Source organism: Bidens hawaiensis, unplaced genomic scaffold (assembly GCF_021521415.1).
Source record: "Bidens hawaiensis isolate Kalapana, Puna unplaced genomic scaffold, B.hawaiensis_p1.1 tig00018507_1, whole genome shotgun sequence".
NCBI classification, from domain to species: domain Eukaryota; kingdom Viridiplantae; phylum Streptophyta; class Magnoliopsida; order Asterales; family Asteraceae; genus Bidens; species Bidens hawaiensis.
In genome coordinates this window covers 267,930-280,463 of record NW_027492801.1, presented here as the reverse complement: position 1 = coordinate 280,463, position 12,534 = coordinate 267,930, and the positions used below count along the sequence as shown (strand labels likewise).

General features: G+C 33.4%; 1 protein-coding gene across 1 annotated transcript; it reads left to right on the top strand.

Annotated features, from left to right (window-relative positions):
* Positions 1-11,480: 11,480 nt before the first annotated feature.
* On the top strand, positions 11,481-12,530 carry LOC143556286 (ras-related protein RABA1f-like). Its single transcript, XM_077045645.1, has 2 exons — positions 11,481-11,720; positions 11,935-12,530. Exons 1-2 carry the CDS (start codon positions 11,503-11,505, stop codon positions 12,371-12,373), a joined length of 657 nt encoding a protein of 218 aa, XP_076901760.1. The 5' UTR covers positions 11,481-11,502; the 3' UTR covers positions 12,374-12,530.
* The last annotated feature ends 4 nt before the right edge of the window (positions 12,531-12,534 follow it).

Sequence of the window (12,534 nt, the reverse complement as noted above, 5' to 3'; positions counted from 1 at the left end):
TAGAAGGTTTAATGCCGCTGAATCTTGATTGGTCCACGTGGCACCAATTCCTTGTGGCCATTTAGTTTTTTTCTTTTTAATTGTTAATTTTTTTAGCATATTATTTAGTGTTGGTATCGTCGATAACCAACGATTTCTATGCTTACGATTTAGTGCCGACGTCATTAATACCGATCGAATTCATGTTGATTCCCCTCCGCAAAGCCCAGGTGTTTATTATTGACGATACCGTTTGAATTCGCGTTAACTCGCAATAGCAAAGCACGTTTTTCTATTCGCCGCAAGTTTTATTGTTTGTTGATTTTGAATGAATTCGCGTCAATTCGTGGACGCAACACACGTGTACTTTTCTATTTGCCGCATGTTTTTATTTAAGTATGTTAATTTTTTGTGTTTAGGTGTGCGTGATTTTTTTTTCCGGTTTTGTAAGCTAGTACCGACCAAATTTGTGTCGGTTTGCCCTGCAATGTGCCTTTTTTGTACAATTTAGTGCAAACACCGTCGATTCCGGCCGATTTTTAGTCAATTCGCAGGCGCAACGTGCAAGCCACGGTTTTGTTGTCTGTCAATTCCATCGAATTCGCATTAATTGGTTCACAACTACAACGCGTTGTTTTTCTTTTTTTTTTGTTCGTTGGAGTTTTCTTTTGTTTTAAATATGTTAGTTTGTTATATTTGGGTGTGGACAAAGTTATTATTGGTTTACTTTCGGTGCCGTAACCTGATACCAACCAAATTCGCGTCTGTTTGCTACCACGCAGTTTCTGTTATGTTAATTTATTGTATTTGAGTGTTAATAAAAAAATTTGGTTCATTTTCGATGTTGCCTAGTACCGATCGAATTTACCTCAACTCGCAACCACACGGTATGGGTTGATATGCTATATGACTACCAACAACATCAGCCCAGCACAACGGGATATATATTACAATTACAAATAACTTTGTGCATAAAAAGTTGTACATCCTGCAATCAAACATGTATACCACTCCAGGTGTTATTCACCGCTCTCTATCACACCTTCATCTCAACAAAAATACCTCCTGATCTGCCGAAAACCTCCTACTCTCATAGTAATCGTACGATTGTGATATCCTCTTAGAGCTTCGATCACTTTCGTCGAAACTTTTGCGTTGGCCTACCAGGTAAATTTGAATTTGACTTATGCATCATGATTTAGGGTTTTGGAAATCATCTTTCTTATAACCTAACGTTGTCTTTATTATCACCACAATTTTAAGGTTGCTGAGCTAATTGTGGTGTCGGCAGCACAAAACACAGATTGTTAAGAAGGTGAACATGACGATCATCAGTTTTTCTCTATCTCAGAATCAAAGGTAACCCTAATTTTATCCCCAATTTAGTACTAGATGTTTATGGAAGTTTTTATTCAGCAATTCTAAGAAAGTTGCATTTCAATTCGCGGTTAAGTTTGGCATCATGATTCACTTTACCTTTTGATTTTTTTTAAACCTATGTTTGATTATAGCTGCCTATTTGCAGAAGTTAAAGTCATGTTTGCAAATTTTTGTCCGTATATATCAGCAATTGGGAAAACATCTTTTGGTTAGATTCAATACTAGATAGGACTTTAAGTGCCTTATTTTTGTGTTTGCTATTATTGATATTGTGATTAGTATTATTACTAACAAATAAAAAGCCATACACCTCAGCAGGTGTAAAACTGCTACAATTAAACTATTTGACAACAATAACCGTCAGCCCAACCTCAACAAACATCAAGAAATACATACGCAGGTATGCTCCTAAATAAGAATGATTCTAAGTATGTGACTTTCCCTTAAAACATATCTAGATGTCTCAAAATTTAGCTAACATTGAATTGTATTGTTAATTAGACAACTTTATATGTGATCTAATATTGAAATGAAGTTTGTGGTTTAGAATAAGTTGTTTGTAGGCAGTACTATTGAAACCACAAAACGTATACGACTAACTATACTGCTACATTCAGCTCTGTAATGGGTCTGAGCGTTTGGTCCTAGGCCAGATCTAACAAGGATTCACAAAAAAGAAAACGTACACTTACACATATATTGAAACTACCCAAACCCAATTCTCTACAAATCCTGACTTGAACCGGGCCATCTAGCAGGCTTCCTTGACGCAGCAATTGAAGTTTCTAATGAAGGTCCAAGTGAAGTAGAGAGTGAACCCATTCAAAGTCCATATTAGAGAAACCGTCAATGTCAAAGTCTGGGAGAGTGCCATTTAGGCGTTCCAGGGCCTGCACGTAGTCTGAGTCCAGGTCGACAACTCCCTATTCCTTAAGATGTGATTCTGTAGCTTCCAAGGGCTTAAGTTATTATTTTGAACCTATTGTGTTGGACCGAGCCCAACGGGCTTAACTTATTAATTTTAATAACTCATAATACAATTTTTTAGGATCGGTGCATCCCTCTTCCCTCTCAGTAGAGGTGTGCATGGGTCGAAAAATAGTAAACTAGGCCGAATCAAAATGTAAAAAGGTTAATTGTTATATGCTTAATGAAGCGTGCTAATTAGAAAAATACAGCATGTATCAAGTCGTTCCAAAAGGGACATGTGTTTGCTTTTATTAATATAACAAAACACCTCATTCTTTTAAGAATTTTAAAAATGAATGCTATGATTAGCCGGCTATTCTCTGTCGACCATATAACAATTCACTTTTTTACATTTTGATTATAGAAACTGGATCAGCCAATTATACAGGTCAAAACGTGCATGAACCGACACAAATCAATACCTTAGCCTTCAATTGGGTAGTCGTGATAAGTTGATAACAATGTATTTTTGCTAATGCCTCTTCATTCCGTGTCAAATAACAAGTCAAACGCAACATACACTTTTATCTAAAACTAACATTAGTGGTTGAAAGAACTAACAACCCTCACTTCTTACAGGTTCAAAGAACTAACAGAGACCTCGACACATTACCAACAAGAAGACCCCTTAATAATCAATGATCTGCTGAACATGACATCACACCACAACCCGGTAACATATTTCATTGTACCTTCAAATAATTAATACCTTGAACTATAACCAAAACTACATTTGCCAGATCAATGAAAAAGCTTCACATGTATAGCAAGAATCAATGAGGTCTCCACCCACCGCAATACTGCTATTTATATACAATTTTAAAACTATTTTTTGTACTTATGAGTTGCGTTTCTACCATCTCAAATGAGGCTTGAAGGCACTGAAGTACACAAAGAACAAACTGCATCAGAGCTGGAGTTGTTGGGCGAGGTAATATATGTTTTTTAGTTTTAACCTTACACTTAGTGTGTGAAATTGATCAACACTCTTACTCTGAGCCTTTACTATTTTCTCATTGTTGGTCATATTTTTTTACATATTACAATAAACCTATAATTAATTTACAAATTGCTCAAACATAGTAACTGATTATACATTGTTTTTCCAGGTCATGGAAATTAGGGATGATGTAGAAGAAGTCATCAGCCTAAAAGCTACCATATGAGGCAATAATAAGCCAAAATAGGCCACTTTTGAGGACATTTCATTTGGTCAACACAGCTCAAGTCAAAGGTCAAAATTGACATTAAAATGTCAGACAAATGAACTCAAGGTTTTGTAAAGCTGGCAGTTGAATCGTTTGTAAAATGGGCAGGGATAGGCGAACAATAAAGGTGTTGCAAATATCACTAAGCAGCTAACATAAGTAGCATACATCTTTTGTAAAGTTTGACAATGGAAAGGAGTTTAGGTTGTTGATTGTTTCAAGATCGAAGGTTCATTACTTTTGTTAATCGTCGTCTAGACACCGCCGTGCGGCGGGTTAATTTACTAGTTTAGTGTAAATACTAAGGGATCCTTTGTAGCAAAAGACACATTTTTTACACAAATCACTTGAAAAATACTTAAAACAATTTCCAGCAGTTGTTCATCATCTTTTCTCTTCTTCAATATCAAGGTAAGCATTCGACCGTTTGGGTGCTAGTATCTTCCCCAACTGTATAGATTGTTCTTACTGTTATACTGTGGAAAGCAAACGAGTTCTCTCGAGTCTTGGAAAACTCAAAATTTGTTCTAAGGCACCTGTGTGTTCTCTTCATTTTTTGTTCTTGTATATTTCGTTTACTTTGTAAAAGTGCCGTAATTTAACTGTTTTCATTATGATTTTTGTATTGTAATTTATATTAAAGTGTATTTATTTATTCAATATACGAACGGTGTCCTATGATAATATACATCATCAATGTAATCTTTTGTTCTTCATGTTTAGATGAACTTTAGTTTGTTCAAATTTAATTGAACTTTAGTTTGTAAATTAAACCGAGTAAATATATGGGGTTGAATAAAAAGGAAGCAGAAGACAGATCATTCTTTTTAAAACTATTTATTTTAAAATTAAGGTATGGCTTAAATTTGAAATTTGATAGTCGTGTTAACCCAAATAAAAGAGAACAATCCCTTAAACAAGAAAAACAGTATCAATTTCGTGTATATTCTTTGATTCTTGATCCCTCACACTAAACCTATTCTTAGGCATTCGAATTTATATTTAGTTTGTTTGTTTATTACATCCTTTCAAATATAAAAGAAGATAACAAGACCAAGAAAAACAAACCAGTTATATAAGTACTATACTCACACTGTTTACACAGTCGTGATGGACTGCGTATCTACAATTTAAACACTTGAATATCATTTTGTATTGAAGCGGTAAATAACACTTGTCACATTGGCCATCACTTGCAATCCCTTGAACGAATGAAAGGGGGTGTGGATGTTTTTTAATATTCTCATATGTTCCCTCAAACTTCACATTTGCATACTCATAAACGGCATTGTTATGGTAGGTACTCGTGTATGCTTCATACCGAAGCAGTATAGGAGCACAGGCTGTATGTATAGACTGCATACAAACTAAGTTGTCATAAATGTCGTTTTAATCTACACCCCAAGTGTGCTTTGTTAATATCTGAGACAAATACGCACAAGTGTGACAAGCATCCTTTGAAGTTGAGTTACTTTCCGGTTGAGAACCACAAGAGCGAATACTTTTGTAAGAACCACAAGAGCGAATATTTGGGGAATGAAAATTTCATCCCCCAAATAGTATGCCCACACATACGACAACATTTGGGCTGTCTATTATAAACGAATGCAAGGAGGTGATTCGGGTGAGAACTATGAGTGATTTCTTTTGGTAAGAAGGCACAGTTAACATCAATGCAATATTCACATTTCTCACAATAGTAGACAAATCCATTGCAAAATAAGCCGCAAATATCACAACAGAACACCCCGAAAAACTTACCTGGGATTTTTGAATGGAGAACAAGGGTATGTTGTCGATGTGCGGGGTGGTCTTTCAGTTCAGTAGGTAATCGGCTGCACCACGCATGGAGCACAAAGTTGCAATGCTCTTCCTCATTGTCACACATGTAAACTGGCCTAGTCATAATTGGTCTCAAGCATCCATTACACAACAGTTCAATCTTTTTCATTGGATCATGGTAGGATATTGATTTTTTTCTTGAATATGAAGTGGCGCTTGGGATATCATCCTCCAGAATTAATGGATGTTGATGACTAACGAGTATTCTAGTGAGCTCATTATTTTCAAGTGTGCGTGATCCATTTTTCTTAAAAAAACAAATGTTTTAATATGCTATAAGATTGATCAGGAAACGGAAGTTGAAGTAGATCAGGATGTTCAGCATCTTCAAAGTTTTTAATAAATGTACGTGATAAAAAGAGCAACATTCAAGTATTAAATTATCATAAATATATAAACATATGTAGAAACAACTAGGGGTGTTCTTCGGTCCGGTTAACGATTTGCTCAATTTGATTTGTTTGATTATATCGAAAACCAAACTTAACCAAATTCAGAAAGGGGATAATAGAACCGTAATCGATCTGAATTCAATTCAGTTTGATTTCGGTTAAAACCAAGCAAACCGTATTAACCGGATTCAACCAAAACAACAATTTTGCCCTCTATTTACTTTTGTTTGTGTTCCCAACAACCGTTTGGGTTCCGTACAAAATCAAAATATTCAAACAAACATAACGTATCCACACACACACTCACATATATATATATATATATATATATATATATATATATATATATATCTTAAAACCAAAAGTTAAGGACCATAATAAGACCTTCAAATCGTTAAATAGTCTTTAAACATACGACCATAAAAAAATCATCCAAACCAGAAAAGTTTTAAACATAATAAAACATCAAACATGATAAGAAGCCTTAAAATACTAACGGAATTTAGTATTTTGGTCTCTGGATCTAACATTGATTATGGACATGGACTATAAATAAAACATAAGCTTTAATAATATTGGGTTACTAAATCTAATCTAATCTAAAATTACTAATAAAAGAAAATAATGGAGATGATGTGATAATCTTACATTCATTCTTGGTCTAATCTCTTTTCTCATTCATTCTAGATATCCATGGGTTATGGAGCAAAACCATTTTGACGAATGGGTTATAATTTCCTTTGTAATCTTTCATCTCATTCTTCCTATCTCTCCATGGGTTATGGGTCAAAATAATTTTGACAAATGGGTTATAATTTTCTTTATAATTCTCTAATTCATCATCTTATTTATCCTACATATCAATGGGTCATGGGTTAAAACAATTTTAACAAATGAGTTATAATTTTTCTTCTAATTCTCTAACTCTCATCTCATTTATCATAATTATCCATAGGTAATAGATTAATATGTCAAAACAATTTTGGCAAATGTTGTATATAAAGATATTTTTTCTAATTTGTAAATTTAAGATTGTAGATTTCTTATTATTTTTACTATATATTTTATTTTCTTTTTACCTTTAATTTTGTTCATTTCTTTCAAATAACAGACCATATTTATTTTTGATATTTGACAAATCTCGTGTAATACACGGGTTCAAAAGCTAGTGATTGATATATAAAATAATTAATATAGTCTAAATATTTAATCGATCAATTCGATTAAACCTAATAAATCGAATAATTCACATTAAAAAATCCACATCCGCAATTCGATCCAAAAATCGAATTATGAATTCAGATTCGGTTTTTTGGTTATGTATACGATTCGTTTTTTTTTTTTTTTTTTGAACACCCCTAGAAAGAGCTATGAACATAAATATAAATATTAGGTGCATAGGCCAACCGCGAGATGCATGGAGAGACATGAATGATGTCTCTCTTGATGATGCACAATTTAGGTGGGTATAGTATCTGCATTTATCGCACTTATAAATCCAAATATTTGGATTAATAAATTTATCGCGACAAACCCTACAACGTGGGTTAAATTTAGATCTTTGGTCTTCTTTTGGAAAGGAATAAGCAAGGGAGAGCGGGTGAATATGGGAGAAAAAGTCGTTTGTAGCATGTTGGATTTTTAACTTTGTTGGTAGGAAGACACAATGACTATGGATGAACGAGCTAGCACATATGGTACAACAATAAAAGAACCCTTTATGTTCTTTCCCACATGCATCACACTCGTATAAAAGTTGTTTATGGATGCCAACTAGTGGGTGTGCATGGCTTGGATGATGGATAATATTTGTTTGTAACCTTCTCGTAATACAATTTGCATCAACGTTAAAGAAACATTGAGAACATATATAACGAAGGTGGTGAGGCTCATGATGGGTATGACAAATATTACAAAGCCAACCCAAACGCTCCTTTGGGTAGAAATAAAGCGCATGATCAGCATGACAAATGTGTTCTACCCTCCGTGAAAGCTCTGCACAAAACTTATGAATAGAGTAATCACATTGAGAGCAAGTGTAGTAATACATATGAAACCAGTTGATTTCTTCATAACATCGGAGGCACAAACGTCGGAAATCTTGTTTTGTAATTAAATCATCATCGTTCTCTTCGTTGTTTTCTTCATCCTCTTCATAATCCTGTAGTTCTTCCAACCGCAAATCTATGAGATTTATTGGATGTTCGTGTTCAAAGTTTATATATCTTGTTCGTATCATACTCATGAAGTAGTATGAAAATACAGACACCTAAGCTAAGATGAGAATTAGGAAGAGAATACAATCGAAAATGAAAAGTGATGAATTGTAAAAATGATTATACAACCTCGCACTGATTGTGCATGGTTTTGCAAGTATAAAGCTTTGTGAAGTCAACATGATACATTCTTTTCTTCATTCTCAAGTTTATGGTATTTATAAGTTATATCTAAGGATTATAAACGTACTTTACAAATTTAACTATCATAGTATTATAAATTAGTACTTTTACAAGTAATATATGAAAAAGAAGTTTATGTTTGGCAGATTATCATTTATGAAAGTATGATCTATTAATGTTATTATCACTGTAACTAACCCCCCCCCCCCCAATGGTCACGCATGAAATAACGAGAATGAGGATGGTCATGCGCATCCTTTGAAGTTTGAAGGATGGTGGACTCGAGAGCAATCCAATGAGATTTTTTTTGTTTTCTTTTCTTTTCTTTTTCTTTTATTTATATTTTTAAATAATATAATAGTAGATAATGATGGAGAATAAGGGGAATGAACCATAATATGGGTTAAGTGGTGAGATTGAATGATGAAAGAAAAACTCACTCGATGCATACATGACGAATGATAAAGAATTAAGAGAATGAGCCATAACACATGTTCTAAACATATTAACTAGATGTTTTAGAATATTAGCTCATTGTTTACAACCTAATTTTTTTAAACACATTGGGAAATTCATGATCTACATTTCCCAATAAATCAAATAAGTACCCTTTCTTGGAGGTGTTTCGTGAATCGAATTATTCGAATTTTAAAATTTTGAAGCTAAATTTGAGTTTGAAATATATTTAGCAAGTTTGATTTGAATTCAAAATAGCCAATACGAAATTCTATTCGAGTTTGAAATTTGAATTCGATTCGATAGAATTTCGAGTTCTTCAAGTCCGATTTGATTTCATCGGTTAAAAAATCATCCAGCTTATAATTTAATCAGTTACACTTTTTTTATCGACTAAATGTAACAATCTCCGGTGATTGAACCATTGGCCTTCTATTATACACCCTAACCACCTTAACACAGCACCAAAATGTATATCGAGTGTTTAATAATGTAAACAAATATTTGAATCACTTAAAAAAATAATGAACATTTATATGAAACAGATGTATTATTACTAAAATCGTTTGGATTCTTTGCGTGAGGATATGCCCAAGCAATGTATTTGTTAAAGAGAAAATAAAATATGAATGAAAATCAAGTATCATTCCTTAGTCTAAACTTATGAAATTGATTTGATGCTTTCTTATATATTTTTTCTATATTACTTAAACCTTTTCTTTAAAAACAACATTTTTTATTAGAGGTATTTGTTAAAGAGAAAATGACGTATGATTGAAGTGATGTATCATTTCTTGCCGTAACATATCTACTACATTTAACGAATGAAACTTTCCAGAAACATATCTATTACATTTAACGAATGAAACTAGATATGAAAAAAGGTATTTTGTTTTGGTTCAACCTATAGTCCATATAAAAAACGGTTATTTATAGGTAGGTCGATGTACAAAGCCATTTTAGCATGGGAGGTGTAGAAAAGCATCGATATGCCACATGTGTCTTTGAGACTAGTGGCATATACGTCAATGTGAATTTGCACCGCAGTTACACATTGTAATTACCATAATATTATGTGATAATTACGTAATTACAACATTATCACATAGTAAATATAAGAATACTAAAACATAAATTGGTTTTTAATTACATAGCAACTAGTATTAACTATTAATACCTCACTGTTACGGGGGGTGTAAAACCAGTTATTTGATTCAATTATTAAACTATTTTAGTTGAAAATGAAAATAATTAAAACCAATGATTTTATATAGAATATGAAATTATAATCGACTTAAAAACTTTTTCACTTTCGATTAAACGTTTATTAATTATGATTCGGCACATAAAAAAATGTGAAATATGAATTACGCATCCGCTCCGTTCGAAAACATGAAGACATCACCACCACCCGCCTTCGGTCACCATCCTCTCTCCCGCTGCCACTAACTTCCAAGAACCATTGAGAAAACCAAACAATAAGTAGACGTAACAACGTTGAACCACACACGCCTATTGCGGTATGTTAGCATACAAAACTTAAAAAAGAATATATAACTAAGTCAACCAAGGATCGGCGCATTGCAGTGGTGCCATTAAACGGAAGAAAATAGACGTAAAAATATTAAACCACACACATGCGTTGCAGAATGTTAACTTGAACCGTCTCTAAACTAAGATGTGTGTGATGTAAAAAACAATCAGTCTCTTTTATGAGTTTTCTCACAAAGGTTCGATCATCTCACATGCATATGTGGCTATGTATAATAAATCTTGTATTCATAAGACATTAAGCTTTATATAGAAAACGGTGTGTTGTTGGTGAGAGAATTTGAAAAGCTATTGAGTGCGTCTTAAATAGTTATAAGCAGAAAAATAGCCAATTAATAGTAACAAAAGTTCATATATGGTTCATGTGGCTTACTTTAAACTTATTTTCGGAATTTTTAATAAAAATTACATAGTATTGAACTAACTAATGAAATTGGACGGACTTTAGATTAACAAAAGCACTTTGAATAATTTAATAGAACATTTTGAAAAACATAGTTACCTTAATGTATGTCTTTTTATAAGGATATGGTTTTCATTCATCTTATACCCTCCCCATACCTTATTTCATTTTCATTTATCTTATACCCTCCCCATACCTTATTTCATGAGTGTGATATTACCGAGTATGTTTGTTTCGTTTGTTTATTAAAGGACCATTTACATATTTTCTTTTACTAAGAGTCTTAATTACATATTTTCCCCACTTAAAAAGAACAATTACATATTTCCTCACTTAAACATATATATTACATATTTTCTCAATTCACTAAAATTAATTTATACTTGACTATTATACCTTAATTAATAGTCATGTTTGCATGGATTTAATTTGAGCCTCAAAAATTTATCAATATGTAATAAGGCTTCTTAGTAAGGATATATGTAAAAATCCCTTTTTAAAAGCGTTTGTGAATGTATCAATATTCTTCAAAATAATGTGTATGCATGTTTGGACACAATAAGCTTGGACCCAACATTTGGCTATACATAGATATACGTATAAAAACATCCATAACGTACGTTAAAACAATTCTAGGTTGATGATTGCCCTTAAGTCCACGGATGGGAAGAATTAGAAGCCACCAATCACCACAATTTTAGCCTTCACCGAGTTGAGTTGGGTTTGAGTCAACTCAACATTCTATTAACACCTTTTTGTCCTTTAATTCATTTACATCTTTCTAATCTACCCAAATACAACCGTTGTAACTATCGTTTAATTTTCGAAATTTCTGAAGATAATATCATCATCACCATCATATCATCGTCCAATCTTGATTTCATCGTCACCATTATAACACCGCGAGAGACGATAGGACTATTATGGCCTATGCCCGAGACGACGAGTATGATTACCTGTTCAAGGTTGTTTTGATTGGGGACTCAGGCGTCGGGAAAACCAATCTTCTGTCACGATTCTCCAAAAACGAATTCAACCTCGAGTGTAAATCCACCATCGGGGTAGAATTTGCCACCCGCAGCATCAAGGTTGATGACAAGATTATCAAAGCCCAAATTTGGGACACTGCAGGCCAAGAAAGGTATATTATTCATGTACGAATATAAAAGAAACTGACTCGTCACCACTTTTTATTATAACATTCGCGTTGAATCTCAAAAGGATGTTTTTTAAGTCGAGGGTGTTAGAAAAGGTTTACGCCCATCACACTTTCCACTGACCCTACAATAGCACTTATACGAATAGAATTTTACATGATACAATTATTTATTTGTGTTTATGTGAATCGAATGCAGGTATCGCGCTATAACAAGCGCGTACTATCGAGGCGCGGTTGGTGCGTTGATTGTTTACGACATCACACGGCACGTAACGTTTGAAAACGTTGAAAGATGGCTTAAAGAGCTTCGGGACCACACAGATCACAACATTGTGATCATGCTGGTGGGGAACAAAGCGGACCTTCGACACCTACAGGTCATTCAAACAGAAGACGCAAAAATGTTTGCAGAGAAAGAGAACAACTTTTTCATGGAAACATCAGCTCTCGAATCGATAAACGTTGAAAATGCTTTCACCGAAGTGTTAACTCGGATTTATCATGTCATGAGCAAACGGGCGCTCGATGTCAGTAATGACCCAACGGTACCATCAAAAGGCAAAACAATTGATGCTGGAGGCAAAGATGATGTACCTATTGTCAATAAAAATAATGTTGGGTGTTGCTCTAGCTAATGTTCAAGGTTGAATAATATATTTTTGTACATTTATAAATATGTAAAATATTTTCATTTATTAAAACATACAGAAAAGAACATTAAAATTTCAGAAACTTTTGTCAAAAAAAAAAAAACCAAACTTAACAAGAGACCAAAACCAATCTCAATGATTTATGC

Excerpts from the sequence above, each read along its gene's own strand:
- LOC143556286 (XM_077045645.1), top strand. The coding sequence starts at position 11,503 with ATGGCCTATGCCCGAGACGACGAGTATGATTACCTGTTCAAGGTTGTT. Across the intron at positions 11,721-11,934 it reads GACACTGCAGGCCAAGAAAG|GTATCGCGCTATAACAAGCG; the intron begins GTATATTATTCA and ends AATCGAATGCAG.